Source organism: Myotis daubentonii, chromosome 8, assembly GCF_963259705.1.
Source record: "Myotis daubentonii chromosome 8, mMyoDau2.1, whole genome shotgun sequence".
Classification (NCBI taxonomy): Eukaryota; Metazoa; Chordata; class Mammalia; order Chiroptera; family Vespertilionidae; genus Myotis; species Myotis daubentonii.
Window position 1 is genome coordinate 70,864,204 of NC_081847.1, and position 15,852 is coordinate 70,880,055.

At 53.3% G+C, this 15,852-nt stretch overlaps 1 protein-coding gene across 2 annotated transcripts; it reads right to left on the reverse strand.

Moving 5' to 3' along the window:
- Positions 1–359: 359 nt before the first annotated feature.
- CCN5 (cellular communication network factor 5) lies at positions 360–13,339 on the reverse strand. 2 transcript variants are annotated; one of them, XM_059706990.1, is made up of 5 exons: positions 13,052–13,339; positions 12,773–12,865; positions 9,035–9,251; positions 3,504–3,758; positions 360–1,279 (listed from the first exon to the last, which is right to left on the reverse strand). In XM_059706990.1, exons 2-5 carry the CDS (start codon positions 12,830–12,832, stop codon positions 1,059–1,061), a joined length of 753 nt encoding a protein of 250 aa, XP_059562973.1. In that variant the 5' UTR covers positions 12,833–12,865; positions 13,052–13,339; the 3' UTR covers positions 360–1,058. The 2 variants fall into 2 exon arrangements, with proteins under 2 accessions (XP_059562973.1, XP_059562972.1); XM_059706989.1 differs by having other exon boundaries at positions 12,773–12,887; positions 13,052–13,195.
- Positions 13,340–15,852: the final 2,513 nt, after the last annotated feature.

A 15,852-nucleotide genomic window follows, 5' to 3' on the forward strand; every position in this document is an offset into this window, starting at 1 on the left:
GTACTGAGCAAAAGAAGCCGTTCATTAAAGGTACCTACTGTGCAATTCTACTTATGTGAAGTTCAAGAACAGGCAACACTAGTCTGTGGTGACAGAAGCCAATCAGCCCTCAGGAAGCGGAGGGGTGAGTCGGAAGGGGCGGGAGGAAACTGAGGCCGTGGGAATGTTTTATGCCTTATGAAAACTCGTTCAATCCTACACTTAAGACCTGTGTGTCTGACTGTGTTTTCTAATTTCCTCGTTGAATCCTGAAGAAAACACAGTTTCTATTTTTGAACAGACACAGTAGGTCACAGAGGAGGATGTAAACTTATAGGTAAGGAAGGTCTTTTACACAATTAAACAAGAGACTTCGAACAGAACCTCACACGTGGGCTGGTTTATTTCAGACCATGTTCCCCAGTCCCCGGAGGACACGCTCCCCTGCTTTGCTTGAATCCAAAATATTGCAAAGCGCGGATCTCTGCGGAGTGCCTAGCTCAGCGCCTAGCTCAGCGCCAGCACGCAGTGAAGGTGATGCTCACGATGCAAGCTGAGGGTGATGGACCTTCCTAAGACATGGTTTTGTCTTGCGATTTTCACAAAGCATTCGGCCCCTGAATTCTGCCCGGGATGGGAAGGCTTTCTCAGACAGCGCCCCACACCCAGCTTCCTGCACAGGCGCAGGCGCAGGCGCAGGGAGGTGTCTGCAACACCACAGGAGAGGGTGCGGGAGATTCAGATCTGTGCCCCTCTTCCCGCACCCCAGGAAAATGGCCAGTGCAGCCCAGTACCTGCCTGAGCCCGATGGTTAAGCAGAGATGGCCGCCCCATCTCCTGACAAGCTAGCCCCCGTGCACCTTGGATAAAGACTGTGTGCAGGCTGGAATGGAGCAGAAGACCCTAGAAACTGGTCCTCCCCCCTCCCCCAAACCAGGGCTGGGAGTTAGAGGGGACAGGACGAAGGCATGCATCCCCGGTCTATCTCAGGGTCCAGGGGGCCCAGGCTGCTGTGACATTCTTGTCCTCCAGGGCCCAGAGGGAGCACCGGAGCTGGATGGCTGCCCGCTGGGCCGGCTCTAAAAGGCACTGAGTAGGGGGTTGTGGCCCCCGGCAGGTGGGCAGGGCCCGGGCAGGCACAGGCGGCGCTGGGTCTCCAGTCTACAGAAGCGGTTCTGGTTGGACACGCGGGTGGTCACGCCTAGCCCGCAGGTGGCCGAGCAGGGGCCCCAGGCTGTGCTCCATTCTGGGCAGGGCGCCCCAGGAGGCGGGGGAGCGACAAGGCCAGCAGCCTGAGGTCCTGGGGGGAAGAAAGAAGGGTCAGCACTGGGTCAGGACTTGGCAGCCAAATCAACCCTCTGGGCTGCGGTGCGATCTTGGTCACATTGCTTCTCCTCTCTGGACCTCAGTTCCTTCCTGTGTCAATTTCCTAGTCTTTTTAGTAGCGAGTGGAGCAGGTGGAGTACTTAGCATAGTGCCCGGTGCTGGCCACACTGTGTAAATTCTCTGATCTTTGTTAGGACTGAATACAATTTGTTACCTTGTGGGCTGGACTCACCCTGCTCTCAAGCCCTCCCTGCCCTCCTCTGCTCTGCGTTATGTCTCTTGTGTTTTGGGCTCTGCATTCTCAGATTCCCTCCCCTGCCACCTTCCAGTAGGTTTGACCCATGGGAGGCCCCACTGGAAACTGGGGGGCAGAAGGGAGCAGAAGCCAGGTCTACCCCCACCTCCGCCTGCTTTCTGTAGGGTCTACATGGTTGCATCTCCTCAGAGGCTCCTGCTCCGGGCAGACAGCCCTGCTGTGGTTCCATCTCCCGCTGGCTGGTCCCGGCTTCTGGACTCTGCCCTCCCTCAGCCCCTCGGCCCCTCTACCCCAGAGCTGGTACCGAGCAAAAGAAGCCGTTCATTAAAGGTACCTACTGTGCAATTCTACTTATGTGAAGTTCAAGAACAGGCAGCACTAGTCTGTGGTGACAGGAGTCAGTCAGTCCCCAGGAAGTGAGTACTTAGCATAGTGCCCAGTACTTGTAAACCCCTCATACATGATGGCTATTAGGTTACTCTGCTGGTGCTGGCATGGCCCTCCCCCAGCAACCAGTGGGCTTCTCCTTTCACAGGAGGTTGCAGCCCGTGTGACGCAACGGGGATGCTCGTGGCCCTGAGGCCGCGCCTGGAACACCACGGCGGGTTCCCCAGGGTCTGGGCTCCCTCCTCCTGTTTTATTCTTCTCTGCTAGTTTCTTGTTGTCTTTCCTTCTGGCCCTTTCTACAAGTGGTCCTTATCCAGGGGCGACATTGACCTCCAGGGGTCACCCGGCGATGTCTGGAGATGTTTTTGTTGTCACAATTGAGGGAGGTTGCCACAGGGGTAGACAGGGATGCTGCTAAACATCCTACAATGCACACGGCGGCCCCTCACTGAAGAATTACTCGACCCGAATGTCAGCAGCACCAAGGCGGAGAAACCCTGTGGTATATGCACATGTGTGCAGCATGTATGATGTGTACATGTACATTTACTTGCAGACACACACATACGCATGCACATCATGGAGATAAAATCACACACAATGTGTCCTATCCTGCTTTTTATACAGAAGGTGAACTCATGGCGTTCTCCCGTGGATTTAAACGGCTGGGTCACGTTCTGTAGGAGTAACAGCTGCCGCCAGTGGAGCGCTGTGTGCTAGGCACGGTCCTAACTGCGTTACTTGTGTTAACTCCTCCAGTCCTTGCAACAACTCTATGAGGTGGACACTCATTTTACAGTTGAAGGACCCGAGGCACAGAGACGTTAAGCAACTTTCTCAGAGTCACACAGCACGGAAGTGGCCTAACTGGCCTTAGCATCCGGGCCCACTTCGTGCTTAGCCACCACGCTCCGCTGCCTCCCAGGAGGCACCGCCATCTGTGGGGTCAGTGCTCTCTTTTCAGTTTCCTTTTCTTTTTAAAAACACACATCATAACAATTTTTACAAATCCACAACATGTCAACAACAAAGTCTCTAAAACTGAAGAATTTATGACAGGAGGTAACTGTCTTTTCCCCGCCCCTGCCCACCCCTAGGCCCATGTCAACCACGTTGCTATGTTCAGTTTTGAGTTCCTCTGTTGATAAGCCCAATAGTATTACATTAGTGTTATCTATTATAGGATATTTGTCATGTTATGTAAACATATTATTAATATGTACCAATTAGGTATAAAAGAATGTATATTATAATAGTGTACTTCGCTATGAAATGTGAGAATTTGCTTCAAGTATTCCCACCCTCCTTTCCCTTCTCCACTCTGCCACAATTTGGACTTAATTTATTTATGACTTAAAATGACATGCCCACTGTTTGTTGTTTAGTAGGTTTTAAAGAGGTCTCTGCCTCTCTACTCCGCTTTCCTGTCTCCTCAGCCAGCGGCCCCGCCCGCTTCTGCCGCTAAAACCTTCCCTCTGGTGTGTGCAGGCGGCTGCCCCCAGAGGTCCCGCCCTCCAGGCGCCCTGCCCCAGGGCCTGGGCGGCCCTGCACTCACCTGGGGCCAGGAGGGGCTGGCCCCCCAGCGCCCCTGCCTGGTCGCACACCCACTCAGGGCAGCACTTGCCCGGCACCTCCACCCTCCGGGGGTGCGGGCAGTCCCAGCTGGGCAGCCGGACGTCCTCGCTGCACAGGGGCACGCAGGTGAAGCCGCCGTCCTCGCAGTGGCAGCGGATCCTGCAGTGCGGCTGGAAGGCCTCCCCATCCCGGAACCGGCGGCCGTTCACCTCACAGCTCCCATCATCCTCTCCCCCTGCGGAGGAGAAAGAGGGCCCATCGGTGACCCCCAACCTTCCCCGGCAAGGCTGGGCCGGCCACATCCTCCACGTGGCTCTGTCTGCAGAGCTGGCCCAGGTCTCCCTGGCGGGCTGTGCCCTTGAGGCATCTGAGCACTGCCGGGGGGCTCCAGCCAGCCACACACACCCACTCCCGTGGCCAGCTGCCCTGGCACCTGCAGGAAGCCAGCGTGGCTGACCGCATCCTGGCACAGGGTTGGCGAGAAGACCTGCCCGGTCTGAGCCCCTTGATTAGCTATGGACCTTGGCCAAGTGATTTCACTTCTTCTTGCCTCAGTTTCTTCTCCTGCAAAATGGGTTACAACGGTACTTACAGGGGTGGGCAAACGTAGGTTTCCAGTTGCAATATAAGCAATACAATAATTAATAAATAATGACACAAGAATAAACTCTGTTTCACATACAGTTACAAACCTACTTGTGCCCTACCCTGTATCTCATGGGGTTGTGGTATAGACTAAACACGATATATGTAATGACTACAACCGAAAGGAGACGTCTGCTCTGTTGTAGTTATTAGTATAATTGTGATAGATTAACAGTGGGTGACTGGGATGTGCACACTGAGATTTCATGCAGCAAACTTCCATTGTCCCTCTGCCTGTGCAGTCATACTGTCAGGTCAGGGCTTGCCTTGCTGGCTGTGTGACTTCAGGTGAGCTACTTAACTTCTCTGAGTCACCCTAACAGCAGCAATGATGAGAACACAACCTCCCTCTTCAGTTACATGAGATAATGGGTGCATAGCATCTAGCATAGGGCTAGGCATATAGTAGGTGCTCAGGAAACACTCTTTGAATGAAGCCCCCAAGACATGGGCACTAATACCACTTGCTATGCTAGACACGAACTCCTTGAAGGCTGGGCCTGAGAGTGTTCATGCTGGTATTCCCTGTGCTGGCTCACAGCATAAAAGGCACACTCCATGTCCTTTGAATGAATGCCTGGCAGAGAGCCCAGCATATGAGACACTGATAACATAGTTCTGACTCCTTACAATTCCTGAGACATATATTGTGCCCTGTCTGTGTGCCAACCGCTGTGCTCCTAGACAGGCTAAGACATAGTCCTTGCCTGGGGAGACTTGGGGGCCAGTGCGGGAGACAGATGTGCAAGTCCTCATCTCCAAGATGCAATCAGTTGCCCTGGAGAGATGCGTGGGAGCTGCTGAAGTGCAAAGAAAGGAGCCATCAGGAAGCTTCCTGGAGACGTGGTGGCAGTTCCGCTGGGTCTGGGAAGGGAAGCCCGTTTTCCCAGGTCTTCAGAGAAAAACCTCAAACGGTCCATGCACATGCAGGAATTTGGGAACCATATAGACTTGGGTTCAAGCCCCAGTTCCCCACTTGCAAGCTGAGGGCAAGTATTTCACCTCTGAGCTGTGGTACCCGGGCCACTGGAGGATTGAATGAGCCAGCCACCTCAAAGCCTTTTGCCCCAAGCTCGGAACATAGCAGATGCTCAATAAGTGGGAGTGGGTGACGTTTCTTCCTCAGAGGGAACAGGACCTGTGTCAGTACTCCCTCCTTCCTCCTTCCAGGCCACAGCCCTTTCGCTTCAATCCCAGCCTTTTGGCCTGGACCCTGTGGCCACTGGTTTCCTAAAAACTGCAGGGGCAGTTATACCTCAATCCCTCTCCCCAGCCTGGCCAAGGCCCGTCTCCCCCGCCCCCACTCCGGTGCCACAGCCCCGGGCCTCTTGGTTGCTGAGATAAACTGGTAAACAGAGGGACTGTTTAGGAAAGTCAGCTAGAGGGGCGATAATTTTAGCAAGGTTTCCTGGCGCCTCTCCTGGGTCCTCCAGCTCAGAGCGGGCTGTGGGAGGATGGGAGATTGACGCCTGGGCAGCCACTCCCCAGCCCTGGTGCACTCAGGCATGGTCCCAACAGCACGAGGTACCTCCACACTTACTCAGTCGTGGGCCCTCCACCATCCATCTGTGCACACTGACAGCTGCCCAAACCTCACTCCTCCTTCCGGACCCTCGCCAATGCCCTCCCCCAAATAATTCAGAGCACAGTTTTGTCATCTGGTGATTTCAGAATCCTTCTTCCCTCTGAGAGTCCCCTACAGGAGAAGGAACAACACAGGTTCTTTGTTTTATTTTGTGTGTGTGTGTTTTACCTTCATCTGCTTGCATGCTGTGTGACCTTAGGCAGTGATTTAACCTCTCTGAGCCCCAGTTCCCTCATCTGCAAAATAGGGATAATAATAGGACCTACTTCATTACTAAAGGCTAAAATTAAATCATGTGCATGAAGGGCTATCTCACAGTGCATGCTTAATAAATGAATGGTGGCTGTGATTGCTAGCCCCACTAGAACTATCGTTACTATTCATTCATGAACTCATTCGTTCATTCATTCAACAATTACTTATCGAGTGCCTACTATGCACCAGGCACTGTTCTAGGCACTTGTGATACAGCAATGACTAAAACAGGCAAAATCCAGCCCTCATTGGAGATGTTGCTCTAGTGGAAATAAATACAATAACAAGTATGTAGAATTTGTGATTAGTTCTGGAAAAGTAAAGGAGGGCAGAGTTAAGGAGTGGGGCAGGATTATAGTTTTTAAATGTGTTTGTTGATCAGGGAAATCCTCACTGAGAAGGTGATATATTAGCAAAGATGTGAAGGAGGCAAAGAACAGTACCGAGGCCAGTGCAAAGGCCCTGAGGTGGGCACGTGCCTGGGCATTTAAGGAGCAGCAAAGAGCCAGTGTGGCTGGAGCAGAGAGCAGGAGGGATGGAGTTAGATAAGAGAGCCACAGGATCAGGCCACTAGAGGACTCTGCCTTTTATTCTGAGGAAATGAGAAGCTGTTGGAGACTTTCAGGCAGAGGAGGGACGTGATCTGACTTATGTGTCACAAGGGGCCCTTGTGCTACTATGTTGAGAATAGACTGGGCCAGAAGCAGGGAGGCTTATGGAGCTACTGCCGTCCAGGCAAGTGGCAATGGGGCTCAGCCAGGCTGGTAGCAGTAGAGGGACAGAGAAGGGTCAGGTCCTGGAAATTTTGGAAATTTTGCTGGCGGATGTGGGATGTGGGATGTAAAGAATAGAGAGACTCCAAGGAGGCCTCCGAGCTTTTGAACCTGAGCCAGGGGAAGGATGGAGCTGCCCTCCACCGAGCTGCAGAAGCTGCACGTATGGGGGGTGGGAAGCCAGGGGCCTGGTGTCCCCCCAGAGCCAGGACCTAGTTTAGCCCCTGTGACGTCTTAGCTGGCCCTGGCCCACCTGTGGGGTTCACCAGCTCCCAGCTCCCAGCTCCCAAATTCAGTTCATATCATTAGACGTTCATGAGCATCCACCATGTTGCCAGACTGGGACTGGGAGTTGCAGGAAGGAACAAGAACCAAATAAATCTTTGGCCTCCAGGTGTTTGAGTCTGAATCGAGATGGAATAAATAAAGAAAAAGGCCCCTGAATGAAGTTCTTGGCAATAGCAGCCACTAGGTACCAGGCATATGTCGGGTGTCAAGCAGTAGAGCAATGGACACTAAGATGTGGAGCCAGCTTCCTGGGTTCAAATCCCAGCTCAGCTACTTATGAGCTGTGTGACTTTGGGCAAGTAGCTTCACCTCTCTGTGCCTCCTTTTTCCATCTATAAAATAAGGATAGCATCTGTGCCTACATCACATGGTTGTCGGGAGGTCAAATGAGGTGGGATTTGTGAAACCCCTAGTGGCTGGCACATACTAAGTGCTGTGCAAAAAATAAGCTCTGACAAGTGCCGTGGCTAATCTAAACATCAGCCTTATAAGCTATGTTGCTTGTCTCATTTCTTTCTTCAGGAACTTTTTAAATTAGCAATCATCTATGAGTTTATCTACAAATCGCCCCTTTCTTATTGTTATACGCCTCTGATCCAATAAAATATTTAACAAGGATTTACTAAGGATAACTTTCTGTCTCCAAGTTTTGTTGTTTTGCTTGTTAGCAGGGTTTTTCCTATAGATGGACTCATGGGCACCCCTCTCGTTCTTATTTTTATAGAAGTGTGACTTGCACATAGATGAAAGAGATCAATTGCTCTACAAGGTTTATTAGAGCAAGGAGGTTGGGGGGAGAATGAGGGAGGGAAGGAAGGAAGGGAGGAAGGGAGGAAGGGAAGAACAGTTCCTTGCTTCTTTCTATTTCTCTAAAGCAGCGAGTTCTCAGTTGGAGATGGTTTTCTCCCCGGGGACATTCAGCAATGTCTGGAGACAGATTGTCATAACTTGGGGATGAGGGTGCCACTGGCATGTAGTGGCAGAGACCTGGGACACTGCTAAATGCCCTACCAAGCGCAGGACAAGCCCCACAACAAGAATAATCTGGTCCCAAATGTCCCTGGCGTGGAGCTGAGAACCCCATTGAAAGCATCAGGGGCCCGGGGACCGGAAGAGTGTGGAAGATGGGGGCCCTCAGGGTCACTGGCAAATGCAAACTATGGGCTCCCGATTCAGGAGGAAGAGAGACAGAGTGTTGCTTTAGAGCAGCGGTTCTCAACCTTCTGGCCCTTTAAATGCAGTTCCTCATGTTGTGACCCCCAACCATAGAATTATTTTCGTTGCTACTTCATCACTGTAATGTTGCTACTGTTATGAATCGTCATGTAAATATCTGAAATGCAGGATGGTCTTAGGCGACCCCTGTGAAAGGGTCGTTCGACCGCCAAAGGGGTCGCGGACCCACAGGTTGAGAACCGCTGCTTTAGAGCCTGTTGGAACAGGTTCCAAGCTGTGCGATATTAAGCATGTCTGTTAATATCGATGAACCTCAGTTTCCTCATATATAAAATGGGTCTGAAAGTACTACTTACCTCATAGGATTATTGTGATTTATGTAGTAAGTGCTTAGCAAAGTGCCTGACGTATATTACGCCCTAAATAAGGGGTTGTTGCACTTTTATTTTCCCAAAAGTATTCTGAGGGCCCTGAGGAGGGGGTGATGACTTCTGGTTAGAAGAATACTGGAGGGCTTCTCAGAGGAGGAGGTTATGGCCATGATTTGGGCAGGGAGGAACGGAGGAAGGCTGTTCAGGTGTTGGCGTGGTCATAGTAAACACAAGAGGAGAGAAGCAGGGAGTGGGCCTAGGGAACCTTGTGTAACCAGGTTTGGCTGAACTGGATGATGGATCTGGAGTGAAGGTAAAAGGTAGAGAGAGAAAGGCTTCCCTTTGACTGAGGACACCTTGGCCTTGGCCACCCCTCCCCTCCAACCACACCCTTCCTCAGTCCCGCAAACCTGCTTACAGAGGCACACGGCGCCCTGGCCTCCAGGGCCCGCCCCGAGCTGGCACACCAGGCCCTGGCTGGAGTCACAGACGTGGAGGTGGTCGCAGGGCTCCCCGAGCCGCCGTGCACATAGTCGGCAGCAGTTGCAGCCGTCCAGCACCAGGGGCACCCCCGGTGGGCATTGGGGCGGCGGCCAGGGGCAGGTACACGGCATTGGGCACAGCTGGGCACACACCTGCAGAGACAGAGACCCCACTCAGCCATGGTCGTTCCAGGTGGCCAGTGAGACCCTCACAACTGGCTACCTCTCTGCCAGGCTGGGCAGTGTGGGGGTCCACATGTTGGCCCCAGAATCACACAGACCTGCTCTTGAACCCTAGCACTCCCATGGTACTCATTGCCGTCATGAGCATGGACTCTGGACTAGAGCTCTAGTCCCAACTCTGCCCCTTATTAGTTGAGTGACCTTGAGCAAGTTACTTAAGCTCTCTGAGCCTCAATATTCTCGTTTGTAAAAAAGGGGGAACAGCAGTATCTAACCCAGAAGCTGCTTGGGGGAGTACAGGGAATGAGGCGTGTTAAACCCTTAGCACAGGCCTGGGGTGCAGCAGATGCTCCATGCATGTAGCTGTGATGCTCATCATAAATGAAGGATCGAAACCACAGGTCCTGTAACTTTCCAGCAGGTGGACCTTAGATACTTATCTTGAGAGCTGAATAAATCCAAGGAAGTTTTTTTATCTTTAGAACAACTCAGATTATGTTCCCGGACAAGCATCGGATCACCTAGGAAACTTGGTAAAATACTGACCCCTAGGCCTCCTCTGGGACTTAGCGAGTCAGAGCTTCCAGGGGCAGGGCCCTGGAGTCTGAGTTTTAACAGGGTGCTCAGGGGCTTCTGATGCACAGCCAGATCCTTGGCACCTCTGCTCCCGCCTCCCCCCTGCCCCCTGCCCCCTGCCCCCTGCCCCCTGCCCCCCCCCTCCCCCCTGCCATGCACAGATGGGGCTCCTGAGCACGAGAAGGGAAGGGACTTGCCAGAAGTCAGTGTGTTAGCTGCAGAGCTGGGCTCTTGCTTCTGCACTGAGGCCCCAGGGCCTGGAGAGGGGGGTCGACTTGCCCTGTAATAGGGGAAGGTCTGAGCCAGGGACCCATGCCCTGGGGCAGGGTCAAGGTATCAACTCAAATGTCCTAACTGCCCCTCCCCCCTCAGGACAGAGAAACACCCAAACCAGATGCACGGGCTCCCTGTATGTCCAGTTGAAGGTGGGGAGCGAGAGGTAGGTGTAATTCGAGATATTCCCAGTGGCCCCATCTGTGGAGGACCGATCTTTAGTAGGATCCTTGGGGGACTGGAGGTTTTGGATAGAAGACTTGCAGTTTAGGAAGATGAAATCAGTGCCCTCATAGCCTCTGTGGCCCCAAGGCAGGCAATGACTCATTTACTCTGGTTCCCACTTTGTCCCATCCCTAGCAACCCCAAGTGTGCAAACATGCTTTCAGTGGCTTGCAGTTCCCACCCTGGCCATGAGGGGGTGCCCCAAACAGGCCAACCAGCTTCCGGTGGGGCCTCAGCAGGAGGTGCTCGCAGGGCTCCATCTAAAAGGGCACCAGGGGTGCAGGCGGGCAGCTGTGTGCCTGCGGCCTCTTGAGGAAAGTGGGGAAGTCTGCCCGGCACTGGCTCTTGGGTCCCTCCTACCTGGACGCAGCAGGGCCTGGACACGGGTCTTCTGCTTTGCACCTGGCTTCCCATTTGGGGCTCTTTCTACCACGTAACCTTGGCACGGGCTGGCCCATAGGCCCTGATACCCAGGAGAGGCTACTAATGTCCTCAATGATGACGGCTAATGTTTACCATGGGCCTGCCATGTGCTGAGCCCTTTAACGTGTTGTTTAACTTAACCCTCCCACGTGAGGTAGCCCATTTCAAAGATGAGGACACTAAAGCCCAAGGCAATGTAGAGGCATCTCCTGTCAGAGGTAGAGCCAGGATTGGGACCCAGGGTCCTGGGAGCCCCAGGCCCAGGCTCTTCATGGCCATGCTCCCCTCTTGTTCTCTGGGGCTCTGATGCCGGGTTAGCCCCTGCCTCGGCTTACCCATTTCTCCAAGGGGAATAACGACAAGTCAGGGAGGGGTTTCAGCATAGCCCTCTCTGGCCTTCCTGTATCTCCGCATCCATCCTCACCACTCCATCCCTCTGTCCAAGTTGCCCCATTACCCCCTTGGTTTCCCCAGCCCCTTGCTGTGGTCACCAGGGGGCAAGGCTCTGTGGTCAGAGCCCTGGACATGGAATCTTCTGGGCAAGAGCTGAAGTCTAAGTCTGAGCTTAGACACTGTGCTGTGTGACTGTGAGCTCTTCCCTTCACTGCTCCGTGGGGAGGGAGCTGTCCCCTCCTCAGGAACGTGGGGCGGAGGCCCCCTACCCTGGAGTAGTGACAGGGACTGAGTCAGGCCAGCTCCCAGTCAGTGTGACTCTGCCAGGTCCCCCCCCCGCCCAGACCTCTGCCCGTAGCCCTGAGCCCAGGGCCACCTGCCTGGAGGACAAGACATGCTCTCCCTGAGGAGTGTGGTGGCTTTCCATGTTCGTGATGACCAAGTCCCTGTGTTCTGTGTGGGATGCTGCCTGGCGCCCTGGGACACGGGAAGAATGAAGGGGTGCACAGCAAGTCGGGGGCAGCTTCATGTTGGTCTTTCATTTGATCCTGGGCCCCAAACCCCAAGTCCCCTGCTCCAACCACCCAGCCACCCACCCGGGCACAGTGTGCTGCCCACCCCCTTTGGCAGAACAAGCAGCAGGATGGGGAGCCAGCAGGGTTCTCAGCCTTCCCCGCACCAGCGTGGGAACGGGAGGGAGAAACTCCTGCGCAAGCTCCTTAAAGAATCATGAAAATACAGTGAGATCATGGCTTGGGGCGGGGCCAATCCCCATGGGGCTGGGAACAGCATTTGCTGAGGGGATGACAGGGCACAGCAACCGGAGTCCGGGTTGGAGGTGGATAGGTAGAAGCTGAAGTCCCCAGCCCCCGCCCACACACCCAGGCCTATCCTGGGCTCCACCTCCTCTATTGCACTGATGTTTCTTGACTGTGTGGCTTTGGGCAACTTGCTTACCCTCTCTGAGCCTTGCTTGGCTGAAAACACGCTAATAATTCCTGATAGGGTTGTTGGGCAAGGTAGACATTCCACAAGTTCTTTGGAAAATGTCCCATAAGGGAAGGCATTATTTTATGGAGGTATCTTCTTGTCCCCTCTAGCCAGGGTCAGAGGTCACTTACTGCCTGAGGGCCCACAGCATTAATGCCCTTGCAGAATGACCTTTCCAATGAGGTAGACACCAACATTCATTAAAATCCTGGCTCGTTGTTAGGCAAAGCAGGTCATCTCTTGAGTCTCACTTGCGAGGAGGACACCACTGCGTTGTGGAAGGATTGTCGGGATTGGTAAGAATCAGAAAAGTCCTCTTCTGAACTCTGCCATGTGCCAGGTCCTGTGCAGACCTCAGATGGATTCTCAAAAAGGATCTTCACAAAGACCTCATGGACATGGTGCCCATCCAAGCGAGGAAGCAGCTGAGGCTCAGAGAGAAGGACTTGCCTGGGGCACACAGAGGGCTGGCCAGGGCAGCTGTCGGGGCACCCAGAGGGCAGCCTGGCTGTGCCCAACACGGGCCCGGCAGGGCTCCTTGGCAGTGGGTTCACACCTCCCCCAGCGGTATGGAAGCCAGCAGTATGTGTCGGGGCCCGGGCCCCCCTTACCTTAGAGAGGAGGCAGAGGAAGGAGAAGGCCAGGAGGTGGGTCTGTGGTGTGCCTCTCATGTCACTGTGTCCCCCACGGAGCCAGCTTTGAGCCTGGGAGGCAGGACCTGTAAGTCTTTATGTTCCGGAGGCTGTGAGGTCACTCCCCCCCCACACACACACACAGACACACATACACACACAGACACACACGCACACACGCACGTTTACATGCACATTAGTCTTTGCTTTCCTTGCTCCTCTCCCCATCCTCAGCCTCCCACTGATGAGCCCAGTTACCTGAAGGTGAGAACGTGGAGGCCACCAAGGGGGTGCCTGCCAGTGTGTGCGAGTGTGTGTGAGTGTGTGTGTGTGTGTGAGAGAGAGAGAGTGTGAGTGTGTGAAAGCCAGAGCCAGTGTCAGCACTGAGAGCCTGTGACAGGCTGGCAGGGGCCTCTGTAGCTCCTCCCAGCCCACGAGGGCCTTCCCAAGCCTTGGCTGTATCTGCTGCAGCCCTGCCCAGACCCCCTGCCCAACCCCGGGGGGCTGTGGATCCAGGAAGCGCTGGGCAGACACCCCCTTAGCAGAGCTGACCCAAGTCCTCCAAAGCCCTGTGGCCCGGTCTCTGGGCGGCTTCGGAGGGCCTGCGGTTTCTGGCAGGAGGATTGGCAGCCAGCCACCCAGAGGCGGGTGTGACCCAGAGCAAAACTTCCCTGGCGGCCTGTTTGCTTTTGGCAACAAGGGGCCTCCCCAGGGCTGCTTCCTGGGCTCTGGCAGGCGGCCGCGGTGGATGAGCCCACACAGGCTGGACCTATTGCGTGCCCGCGCTTGCTGGGCACTACCAGCTGATCTGGAAGAACCAAATCCATTTCATGTAGCTCAGCCATCTCTGAGGGCCCCTCTGCAGGGACTGGATACACAATACAGACTTTGGGCCAAAGCCCAGCGCAGGAGATGACAGTGAGAAAACAGGTGGAATTTCTGTGCACACTGAGGAGGGGTCCTTGTTGAGAGTGAGGGTGAAGGACAGCTTTCTGAAGAAGTGCCTTTTCAGAGAGCCAAGGAAAGATGGGTGGCTCAGTGGTTGAGCGTCAACCTATATGAACCAGGAGGTCAAGATTAGATTCCCAGTCAGGGCACGTGCCCAGGTTGAGGGCTTGATCCCCAGTGGGGGGCATGCGGGAGGCAGCCAATCAATGATTCTCTCTCATCATTGATGTTTCTCTCTCTCTCCCTTCCTCTCTGAAATCAATAAAAATATATTAAAAATAAAAGATGGAGTCAGAGAGGTCAGAATATTCCAGGCGGAGGGACCAGCACATGCATAAGCCTGATGGTGGGAGAGAGCATGATAGCATTGCCTAGTCTAGGAGCCCAAGGTGCCTGGGGTGACTGGGGCTGACTGTGAGGAGGGGAGTGGTGTAATGTGAGGAGTAAGAGACCCCAATTTAAGCCCCGGGTATTTTGGGGACACCAGTCCAGCCACTGGGGGGTTGGGGATGTAAAGACAAGAGCTTTGACTGTAGACTTTGACAAAGATAATAGAGGTGATGTCAAGGAGTGGCTGGGGAAGCCTTTGACCCCCCAAATCTCCACCAGTGCCCCAAACCTCAAAGGGAGGGAGCTGGACAGCAGGGGGTTCCAGAATGGGCTGCTGGTGAGGAAGAAGAGTGACTTGATATCAGTGTGAGAGTGAGGGATTTTCAGCAGATGGGCGATACGCTCCTGTATGCAGCCATAAGGGAAGGAGATGATGGGGATGGAGGATGTCAACTGATGGTCGTTGATGCCAATTCAGTGCCTACAGGAATGCCCAATTTGGGATGCAGTGAAGAAGGAAACTTTATTCAGTGTAAAAAGCTCAACTGTGCCACAGCTAGACAGCTCAGCTCTGCATGAGGGTCTGCTCTGTTCTGCTTCTTGCTGGTGTACTCAGTCTGCACTGCTCTGGTGAGACATCTTCAGTGCTCCAGCTCAGCCAGGGAGATGCAAGCTTCCGTCTTTGGTAGAAAGGGAACATACGCTCTCTGAACCAGAAGGGAGCTGGCTTATATGGACAGGAGTCCCTGCCCAGGGTCCCTGATTAGTCCATCCTCATGCAAATGAGTACTCAGATCCTCACAGTTTGATTGGTCCAAAAGACACTGTTCTGACTGGTCAGAATAGAGCCACTCTGATTGGCTGGAGCTGTGCAGTTCTGTTTGGATGAGGAAAGCCTCTGTTCTACTGGTTGAAATAGGATTCCAGGGACTCCTTTATAAGGGCTGGCTCAGAGGGCAGAGACACAGTGGAGAGCTGGGCAGTCCAGGACAGGCTTCTCTGTGAAATGCAGTTTGCCTGAGAGACCCCCGTGCAGAAATGGCTGCTAGGCTCTGGGTTTGTTTGTTTGTTTGTTTGAGCCAGTTGGTCACCAGGAGCCCTCCTTAGTAGATGTCTTTTTTTCTCAGAGTTCACAAGGACGAAGATGAAAATGCAGGTTTTGATCACTTATGGCTAGAGGAAGTGGCCAAGGGTAGATGGGGTTTCCACAGACTTGGAGGGAAGGAGAGATACACGGATTGATTGATTGATTGACTGATAAATTCTTATATGTTAGTCAGGTATGTTTAGAGTATTTTATTTTTTAACACCCCACTTTATAGGGAAAAACTATTTTCAGTAATAATCATGAGATGAAACAAATATATTTCATGTGTGAACTAAAATCTGCACTTACCAAACCCAGTCATCATCCTCCACAGGCCACCCTTCCCCTGTTTTAAATTTTAAGCACCGACCAGCACACCAAGTAGCCACACAGAATGTCAGGATTGAAAAACCCGTAGGTTCGTCTTCACCATCACTCTGCAGGCGTTGTTTCTTGGACCTGCTGTTGAGATGCAGAAATATGTGACACTGGGGTGGGGGTGGGGGGGTACAGGGAGACAGGAACTTCCCTGCAGCAAGAGCAAGTTCCAAACTGTTAGGAACTTTCCCGAAGAATGTGTGATCCTGAGTCCATGTGTGTTGGGGACAGCTATTCTAGAAATTCTCCAAGTGAACATCCATGTAGAATATGTTTATTAAAGGACCAGAAATGAAAATGTGCTCATTCCAAGCTT

Excerpts from the sequence above, each read along its gene's own strand:
- CCN5 (XM_059706990.1), bottom strand. The coding sequence starts at position 12,832 with ATGAGAGGCACACCACAGACCCACCTCCTGGCCTTCTCCTTCCTCTGC. Across the intron at positions 9,252-12,772 it reads TCCTCTGCCTCCTCTCTAAG|GTGTGTGCCCAGCTGTGCCC; the intron begins GTAAGGGGGGCC and ends CTGTCTCTGCAG. Across the intron at positions 1,280-3,503 it reads CCAGCCCCTCCTGGCCCCAG|GACCTCAGGCTGCTGGCCTT; the intron begins GTGAGTGCAGGG and ends TCTTCCCCCCAG.